General features: G+C 40.0%; 1 protein-coding gene across 1 annotated transcript in view; it reads right to left on the bottom strand.

The window, feature by feature from the left end:
- The window catches only part of DNAH14 (dynein axonemal heavy chain 14), a 490,898-nt gene that overhangs the window by 95,900 nt on the left and 370,183 nt on the right, over positions 1-24,815 (bottom strand). Inside the window, exons 58-65 of the mRNA XM_050948398.1 lie at positions 24,150-24,341; positions 16,223-16,404; positions 13,669-13,777; positions 13,210-13,335; positions 12,646-12,740; positions 11,803-11,962; positions 8,359-8,490; positions 755-850 (exon numbers count right to left, since the gene is read on the bottom strand). Of these exons, the coding sequence (XP_050804355.1) occupies positions 755-850; positions 8,359-8,490; positions 11,803-11,962; positions 12,646-12,740; positions 13,210-13,335; positions 13,669-13,777; positions 16,223-16,404; positions 24,150-24,341 (1,092 nt within the window). The remainder of the gene's footprint in view (positions 1-754; positions 851-8,358; positions 8,491-11,802; positions 11,963-12,645; positions 12,741-13,209; positions 13,336-13,668; positions 13,778-16,222; positions 16,405-24,149; positions 24,342-24,815) is intronic.

The following is a 24,815-nucleotide window of genomic DNA, read 5'->3' as shown; positions in this document are numbered from 1 at the left end:
TACTTCATTGCTTTTATCACTACATGTGCTACCAATGTAACAGGCTTGAGAATATTTAAGAAAGAAAGAACTTACACTGTAGTGACTGACAGTTGTTTCACACTGCATTGCTCTAAAACTCAGTCTTCTCATTATGCGTTGTCTGACAGTAAGATGGCAATACACGAATGGCAATACACGAATGGTCACAGCAATTTAGAGGCTAAGTCACCTCTAGTCTCTACCCTTTCTGAAGTATAGGCACAACACAAATTTTTATTGTTCATTTTCAAGTGGGCCTTTCCTACATTTTGGAGCAACATTTTCCCTTGGTACTGAAATTGTTCTTTTGGGGTTATTTATTACTACTGATCACTTTTCTGTTGTTTAACACTTCCTGCATTAATGAGTCCTCCTCCCACTCCCACTGTAAAGTCCAGCGTCCCAAATTGGTTGAGAGGAATGAAGCAAACTAGGAGGCACTGGAAGCTATTTCTCTGAAGAAATCACTATTTTCTAGACTTTGCTGAAGTTTGAACAAAGGCCTGATCTTGCAGTCCTAGTGCAGGTAAAGCTCCCACTGAAGTAAATGAGACATCAGACAGGAATTCCACAGTCTTAGGATTGTAGGATTGGGCCCCAACTCTCCAGTACAGAAATGTCTGAAGCTTTTTAAAAAAAACTTGTACAAGTTTTAGTAGGGTCTAAGAAAAATATGAATATTTACATGCTTCAGTAACTAAGCAATAACATACAATAATGAGAAATGTCTCACCAAGGCCAAACTTCTTTGTTTTTCATCCAGTTTTTGATGGGCAAGTCTTAGTACTTCCTGAGCTTCTGTAACTCGGATTTGTTTTGGCTTCACCAACTAGATAAAAATATGTATCACAGGCTACACTTCACTTTGAATGAAGAAAATATACGTTTTGTTAAAAAACACCTACATATTTTGAATGTATTCAAAAAACTGAAAAATGACTTTTCCTTTCTCCTGCAGTCCCCCTGGGAAATATTTTCAAAACTGGGCATCCTGAAATACTAGTGGTTATCAGTTAGTTGGTAATGGTACTGGTTGCTAATGTTTGTACTGATATGAAAGAAAAATCTGCTGGTCATCTTATTTCCTAATGCAGACTTAGACAAGTATAAACTACATTTTCCCATTTCTTCACTGTACCCTCTTTGTTTAGCTTGTAGACATACTCAAATACCTACCTTGACATCCTAAGGCCATGTTTATTAACCCTAAGTGCATATTACTGAAAAAGGTTTCCAAGAAAAATAAACTTCAGCTCTTATAGTATAGTTATATGACATATTTAGCTCAAGTCATAAAAAATGTGGCAATTGTACTTTCTAACAGGACTGAAAAGTCAATATTAAAAGCGAATCAAAAGAATGTCCAGATCAAACAAATGACTGCCCAAATCTTTCATTCTGTGCATAAATTATATTAAATTCATTGCAGTTTTGTGCTATAACTCCATACACTCTTTCATGGGCATATGCCTCCTTTTGGTTTATATTATTACTGGCTGCATTTGCTTGTTTTGTCTGCCTTTCTGGGGTTTTCATACATGCAGAACATTTGAGCAAAAGCTCTTGTATAGACTAACATTTTTTTTCAGTCTGTAAAATGCCAATTGTGTTTTAATAAACACATATTATTAGAAGTTATTGATTAACCAAAGTATCTGTGTGGCTTCTAATTCAGATAGTTCATCAAGGGAAGAACAACTGTTTCTCTAAGAATTTCACATATTTCTCATACTATTTTAAGACATGCATAAAATAAAATCACATAAACACAAATGTGAGTTCCATAACTTATTTTTTCAGTATAAATGAAAATATTTACATGTGTAGAATGCAAACTCCAAATACTCAAAACATGCATCAGGATAACAAAAATCAGTTGATTGTATTAAAAATCCTGAAATTTTTAAAATAATAGATTTGGAGTTCTTTATTTTCTTTCTCTGTTATGAGTCTTTAGGGTTTATATTTTCAAACTTTTTTCTGCAACCATGAGGGCTAGAGGCTTACTCTTTAAAAATTAAAATTGAGATTCTCAGGTAATTAAATGACTCCTGGAGTTGGCACCTCAAGAAAAACACCAAAATTTTGGGGTACTCAGTATAAAATCATAAGAGTTGGCAACTAAGGCATCATGGTAGAAATAGATCATTGGAAAGATAATTAGGATGAGGCCTTAAAGATAAGACAAGAATCAAGCCTGATGTGGATTAGAAGGGGGAGTACAATGGATGGATAAATAGATATGGGGGTAACATACCAAGAGGCCAGAAAGAGGAACTGACCTTTTGGTAAAATAAGGATTTCAGTTTTGGCCATGTTAAGGTTGAGCTAATGGTAAGAGATCCAGGAGAAGATGTCAGACTTACAGAGACATGGGTCTGGATGGAGGGAGGCAGTGAAGAATGTACAGGCAGATTTCAGAGTCATCAGCAAACTGATGGTAGATTAAGATGTAAGAGGACAAAATCAGCCAAGGAGAGAATCCAGAGGAAGAAGAGGAGAGGACTGAGGAAAAATCCCTGTGGGATGTGCATAAGGAGTGTAAAAGGGTATGAGGTTGACCCATTGAAAGAGATGCTGAAGGAATAGTATGAGTGGCATATGGAGAACTGAGAGACGACATGTCAGAAAAAACAAGGGAAGAGAAGAATGTCTACCAGGAGGGGAGTGACTATAGTGTCAAGAATAGGAGAGATGTCAAGGTTGAGGATGTAGTATTGTTTCCAAGACTTGGGTAGGAACAGGTCACTAGAAACCTTAAGAAGAGTTGTTTCAACAGAGTGAAGAGGTCAGAAGCTACAACAGAGGAGATCCAAGATGGAATTAGAGAAAGGGAACTTAAAGCAGCAGTTGTGTATGGTGAGCTTGATGAGTTTAGAGCTGAAAAGAGTTGAAAATTGGAAAGGGAGGAGACAGGACTGACCATTTATGAGAAATCGGGGATACTGATGGATTGAAGTTTGGAGAAGGTCTATATGGCAAGACTAGAGAGCAAGAGGGTGAGTGATGTTAAATTAGATGAGGTCAAAGAATGGAAACTTAATGGTGGTGAGTTCAAAGAGAGTAGTTTTTAGTGAAGCCAAATTTGAGTGTGACCTTTTTAGTGTGTGAGGAAACTTCGAATGATCCAGGAGATTAAGGGACCACATACCAATGAGATCAGAGGGACACTTAGGATATGAATTAAGAGTAGGAGAGGAATCTGGGGGTTCTAGAAGTTTGAAAGATACTTCTCAAGCATATATTCAATTCTTACTAAACGCGAAAACAAATTTTAGTTGACAAATGTCAACTACTAAGATGCATTTACCATTTTTCTATTTCAGCTATTAAAGATGTCTTCTAGCACAATAATCCATGGTCACGTGACTGTAACATGAAATCTTTTACTCATTGGTTCTCCCAGACCAAAGTTAACTTATCTCCTTTTGAAGATCTAAGGTGTAATTTTCTGGCAGAAAAGAAAGACAAAGCACTTATACATATAGGGGAGAGGATTTCAAATGCAAAGCCAAATTCTGAATTGTGAGCAAAGTCACAAGATAATGCAGTTGCAATACATATGTATTAGTTTTAATATAATGTATTCATCCTAACTAATATGTTTTAATTCCAATATCTCCTTCATCACACTGAGGATCTGAAAGCAAAGAGCTCTAAGTGTTCCTGTCAGTGGCTGTCTCCTCAGGCACTTCTACCTGTCCTCCTGTTCTACTCCTAACACTTCTGCTTAGTTTCTACTCTTGCTCCCTGATTTTATGTGAACCTTAGAGCCTTCTCCAACTTTCATTCCCTAGTAACTGCTTCTCCCACTCCACTCCTTTTATTTCCAATTACCTAATCTAATGTGCCCATACACTTCTCTGACTTCCTCATCTGACCCTTCTCCTGGCCCCCAGGCTGTGCCTATCAAATAACTGCCTTTCCACACAGACTGGCTTCACCTCTCATCTCACCTAAACCTCCCTACGTCCTGGCTCTATTCTCCATTTCTATTCACTCTATTTAAATCTCCATTTGGGTCTGGATGCTCTGCTTCAGCTCCTGCTCCATCTGTTTCTCTGCCTCTAGCCACTAGTTACATACCAAACAATACCTGGTGAGATTCACTCTTCTGAACATCAGTTTATGAGAGGGTTAAATAAAAGGTGGTTTCTTACATTATTAAAGAATGAAAAAGGAATAAAAAATCATCACTCTTCATGTACACATATTCAACATCCCCACAAATAGGGGCCTTGAGAGGAAGATTCCACAAACTTTCCCTCATGAAGAGCTTCCCATATGGTTTAATTGGGAGGCAGGATTTGAATTTCTGAAACTGCTGCAGGTGTGGACTAGACAGTAGGCAGGCTTTGTGTCTCACCTCAACTTTTTGGGAACATGGACCCAATGGAGCTGCAATGTCAGGGATTTCCCTGTTTGCAGATGGCCTGAGACCTTATTTAGAAGCTATATTACTTCTACAAATTAACAGAGGCCTGGTATATGGACAATGCACATCATTCCCTAGAGCTGGGCCTGTCCAACTGCCTGTTTCCTCCAACCATGCAGATCTCTGGATGGACAGTCTTCCATGAAGTGCAATGGAAATGGGACTGCCTTCAGAATAGGGTTGGGGATCCTCACACAGTTCAAGGGATAAGACAGGATCCAACTGCTTGTATTACATTTTCTGTGTATGTATTTGTATATGTATGTAGTACACAGACACTGAATATACACATAGAATTATTGTGCAGTCCTTATGAGATAACTGTTGAAATGTTTAATCCCAATAAATACATTGTACATACTCTTTTCACGCCATGTATATATTTCTATAATCGAATTATTATTAGGTCTGTCGATTAATCGCAGTTAACTCACGTGATTAACTCAAAAATTAATCGTGATTAATCGCACTGTTAAACAACAGAATACCAATTGAAATTTATTAAATATTTTGGATGTTTTTCTACATTTTCAAATATATTGATTTAAATTATAACACAGAATATGAAGTATACAGTGCTCACTCATATTTTCAAATATATTGATTTAAATTACAACACAGAATAGAAAGTGTACAGTGCTTACTTTGTATTATTTTTATTACAAATATTTGCACTGTAAAAATGATAAATTGTATTTTTCAATTCACCTCATACAAGTACTGTAGTGCAATCTCTTTATTGTGAAAATGCAACTAACAAATGTAGATTTTGTTGTTACATAACTGCACGCAAAAACAAAACAATGTAAAACTTTAGGGTCTACAAGTCCACTCAGCCCAACTTTTTGTGCAGCCAATCCCTCAGACAAACAAGTTTGTTTACATTTACAGGAGATAATGCTTCCCACTTCTTATTTACAATGTCACCTGAAAGAGAGAACAGACGTTCACAAGACACGTTTGTAGTCGGCATTGCAAGGTATTTTTGTGCCAGATATGCTAAACATTCGTGCGTCCCTTCATGCTTTGGCTTTCACTATTCCAGAGGACATGCTTCCATGCTGACGACGCTCGTTAAAAAAATAACATGTTAATTAAATTTGTGACTGAACTCCTCGGGGGGAGAACTGTATGTCTCTTGAGCTCTGTTTTACCCACATTCTGCCATATTTTTCATATTAAAGCAGTCTTGGATAATGACTCAGCATGTTGTTCGTTTTAAGAACACTTTCACTGCAGATTTGACAAAACACAAAGAAAGTACCAATATGAGATTTCTAAAGATAGCTACAGCAGTAGACCCACGATTTAAGAATCTGAAGTGTCCTCCAAAATCTGAGAAGGACGAGTTGTGGAGCATGCTTTCAGAAGTCTTAAAAGAGCAACACTCCGATGCAGAAACTACAGAACCTGAACCACCAAAAAAAAGAAAATGTACCTTCTTCTGGTGACATCTGACACACATGATCTGCACTGCTTTGGATTGTTATCAAGCAGAACCCATCATCAGCATGGACATAGATCCTCTGGAATGGTGGCTGAAGCATGAAGGGACATATGAATCTTTAGCACATCTGGGATGTAAATATCTTGCGACTCTGGCTATAACAGTGCCATACAAACACCTGTTCTCACTTTCAGGTGATATTGTAAACAAGAAGCAGGTAGCATTATCTCCTGCAAAAGTAACCAAACTCAGGGCCAGCGCTACCATTTAGGCAGCCTAGGCAATCCCCTAGGGCACCAGAATAATTGGTGGGTGCTGTTTTGCCGGAGGGGGTGGCAGGCGGCTCCGGTGGAGCTGCCTCCATGGTGCCTGCAGAGGGTCCACTGGTCCGCGGCTCCGGTGGAGCTGCCGCAGTCGTGCCTGCGGACGGTTGGCTCCTCGTGTGGCTCCAGTGGACCGGCTGCAGGCATGACTGCGTCAGCTCCACCGGAGCCATGGAGTACCGGACCCTCCGCAGGCACCACTGCGGCAGCTCCACCGGAGCCGCGGGACCAGCGTGTGGGGCGGTGAAATTGCCGTGCGCCGAGCGCACTCAAACCCCTAGCGCCGGTCCTGACCAAACTTGTTTGTCTGAGCGATTGGTTGAACAAGAACTAGGACTGAGTGGACTTGTTGGTTCTGAAGCTTTATATCATTTTATTTTTTAATGCAATGATTTTTGTTCATAACTCTACAGTTGTAAGTAACTTTCATGATAAAGAGATTGTACTACAGTACTGAATTAAGTGAATTGAAAAATACTATTGCTTTTATTTTTACAGTGCAAATACTTATAATAAAAAATAATAGGTGAGCTCTGTACACTTTGTATTCTGTGTTGTAATTGAAATCAATATATTTGAAAATGTGGAAAACTACCATTTATATAAATTTTTTGGATTTCTATTAACAGCGCTATTAATCGCACAATTAATTGTGATTAAATTTTTTAATCACTTGACAGACCTAAATATTATTGGTTATGTTATCATATATATTTAGTTTAGTCAAATTAAACATGCTGTAATGAATTAAACTACCCTAGTCTACTGAATCAACTGTTTATGCCAGGTGAATTTTATTCAAGAACATAACTATACTGTGCAAAACACTCTTACAGCTAAATTCAAGGCTCAAATGGCACACAACATATGCCCAAAAATGGCCTGAGGGGAATCATAAGGTGTAATTTTTGTGTCTCACTCCCCAAATCTTGCAGAGTTCACACCTCACAGGTCCTCTGCAGCTGGAGCTATGAAGAGTAATATTCCAGGGTGGGACCTGGGGTCAGGACCCTATATTTTAGAAGGTGCACTCTCTGACTTGGTTTATTTCTTTAGATGTAAATAACAATAAAAATCACCTCTGAAGTTGCAACATATGTCTGAGATGTCTGATAGATTGCTTCTTTTACAGAAGCAACCAATGAGCAATCTGCATGGGAAAGTGCATGGGTCTATAGTTGGTCTGAAAACAAGCCCATTGTCTGATCTAAAAGTACTTGGGACCTGAATCTTGCCCCTCTTCTTTAGCCAGTGTTAAATTCCTATTTCTACTTTACCTAGAACGTGCTTAAAATTGAATTTCTATAAAAGATGTTTAAAAGACATTTTTGTATTTAAAAGTGAATTTACTGGTTGTGAAAAGTGTCTGATAGGAAGGTAGGACCTAAGGAAGGAAGGAAGGGCTAGACCTCTCTTTATCCACAGTACAGGAACAATATGGCTTCACCAAATATATCTCAATCCTGATTCAGAGAGAGAACCTCAAAAAGACAGAAGATTGGTTTTCTGGGCTATTAAATCATAGATCTCTCTACTGAAACTTCTAACAAGACAAGAATGAAAAGATCCTGGAAAGTACATTAAGGATGGTCACAGATGTAGAAAGATTTATATACGATGTGAGAGAGTAAAGAATAAATTGGTACTCAATTTATTTGGCTTTTTAATCATGCTCAGTTTCTATGAGCTTGCATAACATGAAAGTGAAATTGAGTCAGCACAGATTTTAATATTTCTGGTTTTATTCCACATTCTCTAAGGCATCTAGTTGAGTTCTTGGAATATAAGTAGCATAGGTTTTGCAAACTAATTTTCATCATTTCTATTTTGAGATTACTGCCTTTAGATGGATTGCATAGATATTACTAAGAACAGAATTTGGCCCATGAGCTTTATTATGGGTAACTATTTGATTAAGAGGCTGAATCAGTATTCCAGTAGAATAACTGTTTCATATGAAGGTTCCTACTACAATAGCTAATTTCAGTTATTGTTGAATGCATTTGTATATGAAAGATCATATTCTAAAAACAGAAGATCATCTACCAAATGTATTCTTATAAGGACTTGTATTTTACTGGGAATATTATAAGAGTTTTTGGAAATAATGATAATTTTATTAAATAAGGTACCTTTTGTACTTCATGGTAGTGATCTAAAGCTAAAATCCAGTGACACATGGAGCAACAGGCAATAGACACCAGTCCCACTTTTGATGGGCTAAAGTCAGGTGATCTTACATATCTTTTCAATTGCAGAAACACCTAAAAAATGAACAGGTTAAATATTAGAACAATGACTTAGAGGTCCCACAGATTTGAAGAATTATTACAGCATTCTTTGTTGTTTAAGGAGAAGACAATGGAAAATCTTTTTGGATATTTTTTAGTTATGTGAAGATGGGAAAAAACCACTATAAATACTTTGGGCAGGATTATGATCTCATTTTCACTGATGTAAATCCATAGAAATGTTACTGTCTTCAGTTAGATCTATATAGTATCATAGAAATTTAGGGCTGGAAGGGACCTTGAGACGTCACCTATTCCATTCCACTGTGCCGAAGCAGGACCCTGTAGTCCTAGACATCACTGACAGGTGTCGGTCTAACCTGTTCTTAAAAACATCCCATCACAGGGATTTCACGATATCCCTTGGCAGTCTATTCCATTACTTAACTATCCTTACAGTTAGAAAGTTTTTCCTTATATCTAACTTAAATCTCCCTTTCTGAAAGTTAAGTCAATTATTTCTTATTCTATCTTCAGTGAACGTGGAGAACAACGAACAGTGAACATGGAGAACAACAACAATGCCACTCCCTTAGCAGAGCCGTGTTGCCAGGAGCTAGAGCCACTGTTGATAGCGGCCTGGGAACAGCAGCTGCCGGCACCGCCACCGCTTCCGCCTCAGCTGTGAAAATTGCACAAAAATGTCTCTTTATCCTTCTCTGGAAGATCTGAAAGTGGACAAGGTAATTCAGGCTCAGATTGCCTTTTATTCAAACCCTGCCAATCCAGCAATTTTGTCTGAAGCTTCTGCTCCCATCCCTCAAGATGGAAGTCTTTATCCCAGACTATACCCAGAACTTTCTGAACACATAGGTCTGAGTCTTAATGAAGAAGGGATACATAAAAACTTGCCAATGGTTGCAGGTACACAATCTCAGGGGCAGCTGGTAATGAGACCCTCCACTGTGAATTATATGGTAGCTCCAGTAACTGGAAATGATGTTGGAATTCACAGAGCAGAGATTAAACAAGGCATCCATGAAATAACTGTGTGTAAAGATCAGGATGGAAAAATTGGACTTCATCTTAAATCTATAGACAATGGTATATTTGTCCTGTTAGGTTTTTTTTTCCCCGGGGTTCTCTGCTCAGTGTGCCCGTCAGGTTCCCTTCTTTTGACCCTTTGACCGCACTCCTGTGCCTGTTATTTCATTAGTTGTCCCCCCGGAATCACTTGGCTTACAGGTCCTGTGGATCCCCCACTTAAACTGGGGGGATGTCCTTTAGCAGTAGGCTTCTGCCTGCCGACTTCCTGGATCCTAATAGGACCATTCTCTTTATAAAAGCCTTTAGCATATTTGCAGACAGTTATCTGGTCGTCCCTCAGTCTTCTTTTCTCAGGACAAAACATACCCAGTTTTTTTAACCTTTCCTCACAGGTCATGTTTACTAAAACATTTATCATTTTTGTTGCTCTCTTCTGGACCCTCTCCAATTTGTCCATATATTTCTGAAAGTGCAGACACAATATTCCAGCTGAGTCCTCACCAGTGCCTGGTACAGAGTCTGTGCAAACTGTCAGACTCTGGTATGAGGCAGGCAGACCTGGTAGTTAGAGAAGTGGTCAAGAACAGGTGCAAGGGTCAAAGACAGCCATACAGTTGGGTCTGGGCTGAGTTGGGGAGAGGCTGTGGGTCAGAACTGAGGTCAGAGTCCAAAGACAAACCAAATCAGGTTTATAGTTGGAGTCCCAATTCAGGCCAATGATTGAAGCTGGGTGGGAGTCAGTCTGAGGATCTGAGGGGTCAGGAGATGGATGCAGGGCTGGAGTGGGTCAGTAACAGGGCTGGAGCACAATTGGACTAGCGCACAGGCAAGGCTGAAGCAAGCTGGAACAAGGCTCAGGTAAGGCTGGGGCAGGAATTGCATCAAAGACAGGCTGGAAGCAGAGGGAGTCTATAACACAGTGAGACAGCATGAGGGTTCCTGGCTGGGTAGTGCTATAGCACAGACTAACCTGATACCTGGTGCCATCAGTAAAATACTTGTGCCTTGGGGTTATTTGACCCAGGCCCTGCTCAGGGATAGGCTGCTACAGCATGCCTGAGTGCTGAGTCACTGCAGGCTCTGTTGGAGGGGTGAATCTCGGCAGCTGAGTGAGCAGTGGTAGTCTGGTTGTGGGTTTGCCTCACATAAGGTGAAGGCACAGAACAATTTTTACAATTGCAATGGTGCTTAGAAAACAAAATGGAAGTTATTATTCAATATAGATGTATACTGAGTTCAAAATATCAAACAGAATTCAGAAGTTGTATGTAGGCAGCTCCCCCAAACCATTACAATACCCCTAAACCTTGCTATTAAGAAGAAAATTCTAGTGAGGGAAGTGAGATTTAAAAACTTCCTGAACAACAAAAACTTATAAAAAAAAATTGCCAGCAGATAACTAAGCCTATCTTTTCCTAAATTAACACTAATTATGTTCAAAAGAACTAGTATAATAAGCTAAAAAGAGATGTGTCATGGATACTAGGAAGCTCTGTTTTACAGCCACAGGGAGTGAGAAGGAAATAAGTTGCAGGTGGACCACCTCCACCTTTGATGCCCTCAATATGAGACCACAAGGACACTCAGGGCGCAGTGCAGCCCTAAACAGATTCTGCTGGCCAAAAAAGCACATGGGGAGCATGTGCACCAAAACTGAAATATATATACCAACAAGCACTCAAAGAAGAAACTACTGGTTTAATTTTTTCTAAAAGCATTACTCTCATCCATTCTTTTCTACATATTGATAGAAAGGGGAAGGTTCTGTGTTCCTCCAGTTCTTCATCGAGCACTAAACCAGCTGAGTTGGGGAGAAAGGAAGCTTTAAACCACATCTGCACCTCCTCTGTTCTGTCCCCAGTCCTCATCTCAACTCAGAGCAGCCCATGAGCTAATCTAAATTGTGCCAGTTTGTAATAGCCCTCTATGGACAATTACAGCGGCACACAGCACGGTGTGCTCATGACTTTCTCTTTCCTCTCTCTCCCACTCTGCTCCTGACATGGCCCATACTTCTGGAGCTGCCAGGGAGTCCAGCATAAAGGTATTATCCCAGGTCTATGCTGGGAAGAGAAAGCCTATCCATGACAGTAGGATTTTGCAGCAGTTGTTTCTGCCTCTGTCCCCTTTGTAGCCCCTTCATCCTGCCATAGTGGTATAAAGGGGCTGCAACATGGGACTGAATCTGGCCCAAAGTTATTATACAAAATTCAGTCTTTATTAAGACAAAATCAACATCCTCTGAAGAATCCTAGAAGAAGTGAAGATGAATTATTGAGCACTATACCATCCCTTTACCTTTTCTGGTAGATTATCTTTATCCAGGGTAACCAATTTTTTGAGGAATCCTGCATCTGCAAGGAGGAGCTTTGCTGTTGCCCAACTAGGTTTCTTTTGCAGAAGAATACAAACTGCATTCATAACAGTTAGTACAAGAGGAGGAGGATGAGTGTATACTCTGTAAAAAAAACAAAGAAACATTTGAGAAATTGATAATCAGCAGTTTCATACAAAATATGGTGCTGTATATTTTCATTTAAATCATCCAGTATTGGCCCACCTCAAAGACAGGCTACTGAATTAGATGGTTCAATAGTCTGAACTATTATTTTAGTTTCTAAATTAATATTAATTTCTGTGTTCTTACTAATTAGTATATAACTATATTACAAAGTACTATATTGTTATATTAATAGAATGGAGAAGAAAAAAAAACCCTATAATAACAGAGGAAAACAACTGAGATCTGATGACACCATCCTTCACCCCTTTTCCCTGAAAAAGGTCTGTGTATAAAAGTGTAGAAAATGAAAATTTCTGACAAGCCCCTATTGACCCAATATAGGGGTGGTGGGTGTGTCTGTGTCTTGATTTAGAAAGAGAATAAACTAACCAATAGGAACTAATTTGACACATGAAAGCATAAAGAAGTAAGAGTAAGAGTGAGTGAGCTTGAAATGTAGGCAAGATTGCATTGTTTGCACTTTCAAAATCATTTTCTTTAGTTATGGATGTTCTGAATGGAAGGAACTCCTGTGGAAACCTTTGCTCTGTTATGTAATTTGCCAGCATTATTATTCCAGAACTGAAGATTGACAATGTTCCAACTAATAGCAAAGTTTTAAAACAAAACCGACCTACCTGAGTTCTGCAATGTGAGCTTTGTCCAATGCATCTAGAGCAGCGAGGGCCTTTTCTAAAGCCGGCAATACAGCATTTAGCTCTTCAGTTGCTTGCTACATTGTAAAAAAAACAACCCAAACAAACAAACCCCACAGCCCACAGAAAAAAGTTAGAGTTGGCATTTTCTTTTGGCAATATGTACTTGAACAAAACCAGTTTTCTGTAACCACCAGTAGGAAAATGTTTGTTTTGCGAGTAAGACACACAAAAAGATGATGTGTGAAGTACTAAGATGCTGTTCATGCATAGTTACTTTTCTAATCAGAATCATGCTTGAAAGAACTAAAACAGATATCTTCCAGTTTTTATTACTTTACATTTTATAATATGGTGAAGATTCCTAAAAAATACAGTATCTATGCTGAAGGCATATGAAAATTTCTGCACTTTTTGGAACTACTTATTTTTACCATAAATAGAACTGGATCGTGCAAGGTTGTTAATGCCCAGACTGTTCTTAATGCTTTGTAAAACTAGGCCCACAGAAACCAAACCTGTAAGAGACCACAAGAGATTCAGTACCTGAGCATATTCTTCCACAACTTTTGTTTCCTCAGTCATGTTTTCTTCATCCTGTTTAACAAGAGTTCGAACCCGCTCTACAACTTGTGAGTCTCTATGAAGTTTTTCCACGAGTTCTTCTATCTCCTAACAGGAAAAAAAAAAAAAGGTTTTTCTTTGCAAAACATTTTGATTTCAGAATTTCAAATACACTTGGTGAGATGACGGAATAGTGAGAAGATTGAAACATTTTCTTTTTCTCATGAGCCAATCAGAAAACTGAATTGTCTTTACTGTGTCTGAATCTCCTGTCAGCCATGGAAGTGTTGAAGGAGAAAGCGTATAATGTAACTCACTGGCAAGAGTGATATAACAAGTAGGTTTTAGGTCCTGAATTTTGTGGAGAGGAGGAGGTGGAATGGGAGGTCACAGAAGATTTTTAAAGCCCACTACAGAAAGTAATTTGTAATTAAAACATACCTTTGATTTTTGCTCTATCTGAGGGCCAAGGGTAAGCAACTCTTCTTGCATTTCTGCAACCAGTGATGTTGCTTCCAGAAGCTTGGTTAGACCATTGTGAAAACAAGCCCTACAAATAAAAATTAAGTTGCAATGTGCATTATCTAGTTGTGTACTTTTATTTTATTTGTCATTAAAGATAACAGCCCAGTTTCATTCAACGGTCTATGCTAACTTCTGCTCTGGGAAAATCTGACTGAAGGAGTGGAGAGGTAGACAGTAGCAGTGGAAATCTGCTACAACCTCCCCTCCAATGAAGGCCCACAAAAGGCCAACACAGCCCAAATATTTGCAGTATGGGTTGGAGAGATGGTCTGGGAAGTGAATTCAGAGGTGAGCTGATTTACCACATCCACTGAGGAATCATACCTGGCAGGGTTATTATGTGGTCCCAACTGTAAAGATGGTGTTGCAGGATAGAAACAGGATTGTGGGGGTAATTTTGTTGCCCCAGGGAGAGATTAGCTTGTCCAGGAAAATATAGTTTACAACTACTTCCACTTGCTTGGGTGCCTCTAGTGTAACAAATGCATTTTAGGTGGTTTGTAATATTTTGAAACATCCCCAATATATGGATAGTGTGAAGATTAAGTAAAATATAAGTTATTATATATTGACTTTGGGATCTTTAGAAATAATTAGGGCTTCCAAGCAATTAAAAAAATTAATCACGATTAATTGTGCGATTATTTACACTGTTAAACAATAAAATACCATTTATATAAATATTTTTGAATGTTTTCTACATTTTCAAATATACTGATTTCAATTACAACACATAATACAAAATGTACAGTGCTCACTTTATATTTATTTTTTATTACAAATATTTGCACTGTAAAAAACAGAATAGTATTTTTCAATTCACCTCATACAAGTACTGTAGTGCAATCTCTTTATCTTGAAAGTTGAACTTACAAATGTAGAGTTATGAACAAAAATCATTGCATTAAAAATAAAACAATATAAAATTTCAGAACTAACAAGTCCAATCTGTCCTAGTTCTTGTTCAGCTAATCACTCAGACAAACAAGTTTGTTTACATTTGCAGGAGATAATGCTGCCAGCTTCTTGTTTACAATATCACCTGAAAGTGAGAACAGGCGTTCACATGGCACTGTTGTAGCTGGCGTCACAAGATATTTATGTCCCAGATGCGCTAAAGATTCATACATCCCTTCGTGCTTCAGCCACCATTCCAGAGGACATACGTCCATGCTGATGATGGGTTCTGCTTGATAACAATCCAAAGCAGTGCAGACCAGCGCATGTTCATTTTCATCATCTGAGTCAGATGTCACCAGAAGAAGGTTCATTTTCTTTTTTTTCAATGGTTCAGGTCCTGTAGTTTCCGCATCGGAGTGTTGCTCTTTTAAGACTTCTGAAAGCATACTCCACACCTTGTCCCTCTCAGATTTTGGAGGACACTTCAGATTCCTAAATCATGGGTCTACTGCTGTAGCTATCTTTAGAAATCTCACATTGGTACTTCCTTTGTATTTTGTCAAATCTGCAGTGAAAGTGTTCTAAAAACGAACAATGTGCTGAGTTATCATCCGAGACGCTGTAATATGAAATATATGGCAGAATGCGGGTAAAACAGAGCACAGGAGACATACAGTTCTCCCCCAAGGAGTTCAGTCAAAAATGTAATTAACGCATTATTTTTTTAATGAGCGTCATCAGCATGGAAGCATGTCCTCTGGAATGGTGGCCAAAGTATGAAGGGACATACAAATATTTAGCATATTTGGCACAAAAATACCTTGCAATGCCGGCTACAAACGTGCCATGTGAACGTCTGTTCTCACTTTCTGGTGACATTGTAAATAAGAAGTGGACAGCATTATCTCCTTTAAATGTAAACAAACTTGTTTGTCTGAGCATTTGTAGGCTCTGAAGTTTTACATTGTTTTGAGTGCAGTTATGTAACAAAAAAAAATCTACATTTGTAAGTTGCACTTTTACGACAAAGAGATTGCACTATACTACTTGTATGAGGTGAATTGAAAAATACTATTGCTTTTATCATTTTTACAGTGCAAATATTTGTAATCATAAATAATATACACTTTGATTTCAATTACAACACAGAATATAATATATACGAAAATGTAGAAAAATAGCCAAAATATTTAATAAATTTCAATTGGTATTCTATTGTTTAACAGTGTGATTAAAACTGCAATTAATTGCGATTCATTTATTTGAGTTAATCACATGAGTTAACTGTGATTAATCAACAGTCCTAGAAATAATATCCGGTAACTTCACATATAAAATTAGGCATGTTAAATGAGTAATTGTGCATGCAATCACTCTTACACATCTGTATTCTATTGCACAATATTAGTGCATACACGCTCATAGATTTAACAAGGATATTTTAGGTGTCCAATTTTGAAAATTTGACCCATTGTGTTTGGTTTTGATATTTTGCTCTTTTGAAGTAGGATATTTTATGTGGCTGTACATTGCAGCAGAGCACAATGGGAAAATGTTATTAATTTCTCACCTGTTAAACAGACTTTTCTTTTTTGTATTCTGTAATATGCTTGAAAAGGTGTCTATGAATTGCAAATAGCTATTAGGAGTTATGTAGTAGTGCCTTTTAGTTTCCTTCAAATATTTCTCAGTTGTTGTAGATGCACTTTTGTGGATTTCAACACATACCTGGGCAACTGTGTTTGTTAAGTTCTGGAAGGCAACATGATTTTAAATAAATATGAAAAAGTAAAATCTTTATTTTTTTTAAGTCATAGTATTCATTTTTGTTTATATTTTGGTTCACATAACATTGTTAAATGCACAGGAAATAATAAATTAATAAAATGATGCTTATTAATATTAATTAATGCTTATTATATTAGTATTCGTAGTTATAATAACATAAAGTAATAAAATAATGCTTCATATACTGGCATGCAAAGTTAATAGAAAATTTAAATTATGTACCTGTAACCAGAATTCTTTGAAATAGACTTTGGATATCCCCACTCAGGGGACTGTCCTAGCTCAGGGGTCGGCAACCTTTCGGAACTGATGTGCCGAGTTTTCATTTATTCACTGTAATTTAAGGTTTCGCGTGCCAATAATACATTTTAACCTTTTTAGAAGGTCTCTTTCTATAAGTCTATAATATATAACTAAACTATTGTTGTATGTAAAGTAAATAAGGTTTTTAAAATGTTTAAGAAGCTTCATTTAAAATTAAATTAAAATGTAGAGCCCCCTGGACTGGTGGTCAGGACCTGGGCAGTGTGAGTGCCACTGAAAATCAGCTCGTGTGCCGCCTTCGGCACCAGTGCCATAGGTTGCTTACCCCTGTCCTAGCGGATGCAACTTAGGCAATTAAACCTTCTTGTAACAGTGTCTCTTAGAGTGATCATGTGTTCTTCCTACCCCTCTTCTCTGTTCCTGGATATTCTGAGGGTGAAGCTATAAAAGGGAGCATGACACCCTCTGCCAGCTCAACTCCTTCCACCACTTCCCCAGAGCCAAGTTTTATTAGGACTCCAAAGAAGATAGGAAGGTGGGCAGGGAATGTGAATATGCAGAGTCTATCTCAAAAAATTTGAGTTACAGGTTACTAAACTTAATTCTTTCTTGGAGAGTCCTCTGAATATTCCCACTCACAGGAGAATTTGGCAATCAATACCCCATGAATGGACCGTGGGACTTGGAGTTCTAACGGAATAGAAAATGAAGTAGTGCCCTACAAAACTAAGTGTCTGATCTACACAGTAGATCTAGGGAACAGTGTTTTGTAAATGTATGTATAGAGCTCCCTGTACCAGCCTTACAGATCTCAGCAACTGGAATATTTCTAAGACATGCCATAGCAGTACCCATTGCTCTGGTCCTAACCCCAGCGATGGTCCAGCAGTCATCTATACCTTTCATGGCTCATGTAATATCGACAACAGTATGATCACAGGCTCTGACAATGACAGTGAAAAAGATGCAAGTGTTCGGCATGTGGGTGTTTCCAAGTGGTCTTACGTTCATCGCTTAGTCAGATCAATCATGAACATACAGCTTGCACCACACCACAAACAACCAAAAGGAATGTGAAAGAGATTTAACATCAAGGCACTTCAAAAACAAGCTATTTGCGAGACTCTTCAGCAACACCTCATTGAGAGGCTCTCTGACTTTCCTGACAATATCAACAACATCTAAACACTGGAAGCAATTCAAGACCATCATTCACAAGGTATGTGCTGAATCAATTGGATAGTCCACTCACTGCCATATGGATTGGTTTGATGACAACAATAAGGAAATCATAGCACTTATTCACTAGAAGAGAAGTGCATTTTGCACTTGGCAAAATGAATCCTCTAATCAGTAAGTACCAGAGACTTATCATTGGCTTAAAGCTATGTTCAAAGGAAGCTGCATGACATTAAGAATCAGTGGTGACAAGCATAGGCCATGGAGATCCAGAGTTCTGCTGATCAGCATGACATGAGAAGCTTTTTTCAAGCAACAAAAGCCATCTACGTTCAAATGGCACAATCCCTCTGCGATCTCAGGACAACTTCATCTTTCTTAAGGACAATGGCCTTCAAGCAATGTTGGAAGGAACATTTTGAGACTCTATTGAACCGTGAATCTGAAGTCTCAGCTGCCACCATTGAGTCTATTCCTCAGCATCCAGTAATAGAACTGCTTGCTACCCCCTGCCATCTTCTGAGGAAGTTTGGCATCACTCAGACAAGAAACAACAAGGTGCCAGGCCCAGATGGCATCCCTAGGAGGTTTTCAAAGGTGGTGGAATAGCCAGAGGTGAAAGTAAGCCAGTCCAGTCCAGTTCGGCACACCGGCAAGAGCCAGTACGCTGTGGCAGACAGCACTGGCTTCCGCGGCCAGGATTAAAAGGGCTCTGGGCTCCCAGCAGTGGCAGAGAGCTCCAAGCCCTTTAAATCCCTCCCGCAGCTTCGGTGGCTGGGCTGGGGCCGGGATTTAAAGGGCTCAGAGCTCCCTGCCGCTGTGGAGAGCCCAGAGCCCTTTAAATCCCGCCTGCAGCTTCAGCATCCGGGCTTTAAAGGGCTCGGAGTTCCCTGCAGCCATGGGAGCCCTGAGCCCTTTAAATCCCAGCTGGAGCTGTGGTGGGGATTTAAAGGGCCCGGAGCTCTGTGGTGGCCGGAGCCCCACGCCCTTTAATTTGCCTGAGATCTCTGGGTTGATTTAAAGGCCCTGGGGCTCCCAGCCACAGCTGGTATCCCAGGGTATTTAAATCTTGAGAGGCCTCGCTTCTTCCAGTTGAGGCCACGCCTTTTCCGGATGAGGCCACGCCCCCTCGAGACTCGGGCAGTACCGGTAAGTCCTGTAAGTTACTTTCACCCCTGGGATAGCATTTGTGCAAAAACTGCATAAACTTTTTATTAGAATTTGGGTTAATGAGGAAATTCCATCCAACCTAAAGAATGCCAATATTGTGACAATTTTTAAGGAAGGGGACAAGTCAATGTGCAGGAGTTACTGAGGTATTGCCCTCTTCTCCATTTCTGGGAATGTCCTTGCTTGCATCCTTTTGAACTGTCTCCTCCCTCTTGCTGAAGATGTCCTTCCAGAATCCCAATATGGTCTCAGACTGTCTCAGAACACCATCAACATGATTTTTGTTGCATGACAGATCCAACAGAAGTGTAGAGAACAACACCAGCCATTGTTTATGGCTAAAGCGATGATTTAGTCATGGATATTTTTAGTAAAAGTCATGGACAAGTCACAGGCAATAAACAAAAATTCATGGACTGTGACCTGTCCGTGACTTGTATCATAAATACCCCTGCCTAAATCTTAGCTGGGGTGCTGTTGCTCTGGGAGAGTGGGCCAGGGGACAGCTGCTCAGGAGAGCACCAGCTGCTGGGGACTGCTGAACAGTGGCTGTTCTAGCCGCCCCTAGTGCTTCCTCCCCCACTACTCCGGCTGCCCCTGGAACTGCTGCTCAGGCAGTCCCCAGGGCCAGCTGCACCTGCCGCTGCTCAGGTGGTCCCCAGGGCCAGCTTCCTGGGGACACCCAAGCAGCGTCCAGGGTGGATGGCCCTGGGGCCACGCCGGCAGCGCCTGTTGTAGCTGGCTGCAGAGCCGCTTCAGCAGGAGCCTATCATAGCTTGGGACTTTCCCTCAAGAATGGAAAGACTAAAGTGCTCCACCAGCCTGTCCCCACACTAGTTGCCCCCATTCTCCCACAAATTGTCACCGGTGGTGGACCCTTGGAAAGCTGAACATTTCTTTACTTTGGTAGCCACCTCTCCCAGACAGCCAATCTCAATGTAATGATTAAACATAGCATCCATTGCGCCAATGTGTCCTTTGGAAAGTTGCTCCGTTGTGTCTTTACTGACAGAGATCTGCGGATGGAAACTAAGATCCTGGTCTACAATACCATAGTGATTCCTACCCTTCCTTACGGGTGCGAGACATGAGTGACATACTGAAGCCTTCTTAAGCATCTGGAGTGCTGCCTTAGGAAGATTCTCCATATCAGATGGGAAGACCATTGCACCAATACCAGCATTCTCTCTGCAGCTAACATCCGATGTTGAGGTGAAGATTAGGAATAGGGCTCCATGTCTGTCATGGAAGTCACAGATTCTGTAACTTTCTGCGACCTTCGTGACTTCTGCAGCTGCTAGTGTGGCGGACCCTAGGGCCACCTAAGCAGCTGGCCCTGGTACCAGCTGGTCAGGTGGCCCCGGGGACAGCCACACTGCTGCTGCTGGAGTAGCTCCATAGCCAGCTACACCGGCCATTGCTGGAGAGGCCCTGGAGCCAGCCACACTGGCCGCTGCTCAGGTGACCCCAGGCACCTGGCCCCGGGGACCACCTGAGCAGCGATCGGTGCAGCTGGCCCTGGAGACTGCCTGAGCAGTGGTCCCGTGGGTGGCCACAGCGGCGGCAGGTGAGCGGCCCCTGGCAGTAGTCCCAGGGGTGGGCGGAACAGTGGGGGGTGGATGGCCTCGGGGGCATGCTCCCCCCCAAGCAGCGAAACTCCCCCCCCCAGCTAAGATTTAGTTAGTGATATTTATAGTACAAGCCATGCACAGGTCACGGGCCATGAATTTTTGTTTATTGCCCATGATTTGTCCATGACTTTTACTAAAAATATCCATGACTATATCATGGTCTTAATTATGAAACATCAACTTAACTGGGCTGATAATTGTGTGCGGATGGCCGATACTCACCTTCTGAAGCAAGTCCTCTTTTCTCAACTTAGTGATGGATCTGTGGAGGACAGAGGAAAAGCTACAAGAACACCCTGAAAATATATGTTAAGAAGGGAGGCATTGCACCAATTGGGAAGAGCTGGCTGGCAATAGACTGCAATATTGTTGCATCATACATCAAGCCTCGGCCTGTTTTGAAGAGAATTGCCTTGCTCAAGTGGCTGAGAAATGGTTGAGGAGGAAGGAAAAGATACTGCATCCTGGCCAGAAGTTGTGCTCTTTCCAAGCAACCACCTATCACATATATGAAAAAAACACATAAAGCACAAATTGGACTCCTTAGCCATCTTAAGTTTCATCAATGACTTTTCCCCTGGCAGACATCATCCTCATATCAAGGGATAGCCTGACGACAGCCTAACCCCATCAAGGGGAGGAATGAATGCTATCTTTAATGTTTTTCCACACACTGTCTAACTCAGGTCTTTGGAGCGGAGCCTGAAGCTGGAGTGGAGCAATTCAAAAATTTGATTGCTCCAAATCCCTGGTCTAACATATCTAGATAATGATTGTGAAGAGATAATGTGACCTTTAGGATTGTCAGAACATAAAATAAAGAGATTGGGAGACTTACAAAATTACTTAGCCCTATTAAGATAGTAAGCTAAAGCAGGGGTTCTTAACCTTTTTCTTTCTGAGGCCCTCACAACATGCTGTAAAAACTCCATGGCCCACCTGTGGCACAACTGGTTTTCTGCATATAAAAGACAAGGCTGGCATTAGGAGGTAGCAAGCAGGACAATAGCCTGGGGCCTCATGCCACAAGGTCCCTATGAAGCTGAACTGCTCAGGCTTCAGCTTCAGCCCCAGGCGGTGGGGCTCAAGGCCTCGGACTTCAGTTTTCTGACCTTGGCCCCAGCAAGTCTAATGCTAACCCTGCTTGATGGACCTCCTGAAACCTTCTCAGGGCCGCCCAGGGGCCCCAGATCCTGGTTGAGAACCCACTGAGCTAAAGCACTCTTGGTGTTTAAAGTATATGTCTTTGAGTCTTATTTAAGCATGAAGTCTAGGAAAGTGTGACACAGAGGCCCATAGGTGTCAACTGGCAAAGGGTTCACTGTACTTTAAGAGCAATTCCTGCCTCAGACCTGACAAACTCTCTACACCAAATATACTGCTTTTATGGTACTTATTCATAAAGGGCAACAGGTGAGGTTTCTACCAAATACTTGTAACTTACTGATACTCCTAATCATTGTGAGATGTGCATACAGGTAATATTTAAGGAATAATGTATCTATATATTGAAAATTAAGCCCCTATGGCCTTGGAGTGAAAGTGAATCACCGAGGACTAATATGTCTCTGTGATGTCCCATTCAAATGGGAGGGAGCTGTAACTCCTCCCTGGCTAGCTGATGATGTAATTATTACTCAATTGTCTATTTCTGCACCTACCCAATTCTTGTGTCACCTGAGATCTCTGTCAGAGATGTTTTTATGATTTCTTCCAGGTCACTGATATAAGTATTAAACATTGTAGGGCAAAGACCCTTGCAGGACCCCTGGAAATACACAAGCTACTCAAAGATGATTCCTCATTTACAATTAAAATTTTCCCCAAATACAGAACAGAAATATTTATTGAATACTCCTACCTTTTCGCATTATTATTGATAATTCTATCATTTCTGTCTAGTAATGAACCGATACCATTCTCAGGATTCTTTTTGTTCCTAATATATCAAAAACCTCCTCCTATCTTAAATTCTACTGGCAATCGATTTCTCCTTGTGTCCTATGGCTTCTCTTTTTATAGGCTTGCCCCAAGAACGTTTGGGAAAGTGGAGGAGAAGGGGTTGGAGGAGAGCCTGAGCATTCTAAGGATACAACTATACTGCAATCTGAGGTGTTACTGCAGCACAGGTAGAGATAGCTATCGTAGCTAAAAATAGTACTGTAGATGAGGCAGCATGGGCTTCAAGGTGGGCTAGTCACATGATACACACCCAGGGTCCACAGTATGCTTGTACAGCTTGCACTGATGCCTGTGCCACTGCATCTACACTGATACTTTTAGTCATGGTAGTGTGGGCAAAGCCATAGCAGGTTTATCCATGCTGCCCTCACATCTTGGATTGCAGTGCAGACATACCCTCTGGGACACTGCTATAAGAAGGTTCCACAATTTACACTGCACCATTTGACATGTCCCATGAGTGGGAATATGAAAAGGATACTTGAATAAGAATTTCAGCTCTTGTTACCAAGTGAAAACCTGTACAGTTTTATTACAAATGAGGACACTGAAAAATACAAAGGGTCAAATTCTGTCAAAGTCACAGAATCCGTGACTTCCAAAGACCTTTGTGACTTCAGCCAGCGTCGGATGAGAGCTGCAGGGTCCTCTGGAGCTCCCAGCCTACCCCCAGCAGCCCAGGCTCCCCATTTTGTCATGGATATTTTTAGCAAAAGTCAGGGACAGGTCACAGGCTTCCATTAATTTTTAATTATTGTCTATGACCTGTCCATGACTTTTACTAAAAATATCCATGACAAAATCTTAGCCTTAGTTATAATGATAAAAATGAAGCCAATAGATTTGCACCAATGTAAGTGAGGGAAGACTCTGACCCATCATGTTTGACAATTAGGCCCTGGAAAAATATGTGAACATATACATTGAAAATGGCAAAATTTTCCTTGTCACTGTTTTTGCAAAAAATGAAAACTCACTTCACATCAATTGCAGTTTGGTTAAAATTTCCTTTAATGAAAAGCAGTTTTCTATAGCAAAACAGCTTTTGTAAAATTCACCATAAGCCAAGCCAAAAATTGTACATCACCATGGAAGTGGGAAAAATAATTGTACTCATTTTTGCAATGTAGTAATAATTTTATTTTATATCATCCTGACAACTGTTTTTTCTACTGCTCCTTGTTATTGCACCTCAGCATGTAGGTCTCATTTTATATCAAATTGGTGTTTTAACAATTATCTGACATACATTCTATGGGCCTGATTCTTTTCTCAGTTATACTGGTTTTACACCAGTTTAGCCCTATTGGCTTCAATGAAATTATTCCTGATTTGTACTCATGTAACAAATGCAAAACTCAGGTCCAGACCTAGATTGTCATTTCAATCTCTGCTGAATTTGGCTCTGCTATTTCCATGTTGTCTGAATCTGGTATCAAATGCACAATAAATGAAAAAGTGTTAACTACAGTTAAAAAAAGGTAAGTTCTATTATTATGCTACCTCATTGTCATCACAAATGTCTTCATGGCTAAAGTAGCTTTTTGCAACATGCAGGAGAGCTTCTTCAGGCCAGTTGTCGTACCAGTCAATGGTAGAGCAATTAACAATGGAAGGATATATCCGACAAAGTTGACGGAAGTTAAGTCCTGCAGGACTTGTTGCCAAAACAATATGAAGCTTGCTACGTACTCTCTGAAATAAAGGTTTAATTTTGGCAGGGGGAATTACAGTTACATATCTCTTTTCCCAAATCTGTTTGCTGGCTGTAATTATTTTATTAAAAAAAATATGTTAAGATTACTACTTTTTACTAATGTAATGCTCTCTTTTTTAAGTGACAATAATACTGTACTAATACATGATCAACAATGTAAAAATTTACCTAATCATTTTTAAGTCACGCATTTAAGACTATAAAAAACACAGTACAAAATATTAAAATACCTAAAAGAAAAGGCAGACAGCTCAAATACCTAGTGAATTTGCAACTCATAATATCCTTGCAGTCCCTACACATGCTTAATTCTTAGAGTAAATAGGAGTTACACATTTATATGGACAGTTGTGATGGAAATTTGTTGACATACTGTGACACCCAGTACTCCATGTTCACCACGTTAATGTGGTTATGATATATTTTGTACAAAGTATGCCTTGTGATGTATC

Source organism: Gopherus flavomarginatus, chromosome 4, assembly GCF_025201925.1.
Source record: "Gopherus flavomarginatus isolate rGopFla2 chromosome 4, rGopFla2.mat.asm, whole genome shotgun sequence".
Classification (NCBI taxonomy): domain Eukaryota; kingdom Metazoa; phylum Chordata; order Testudines; family Testudinidae; genus Gopherus; species Gopherus flavomarginatus.
Note: the sequence above shows the minus strand (reverse complement) of the source record. Positions and strands in the feature narration are given on the sequence as shown.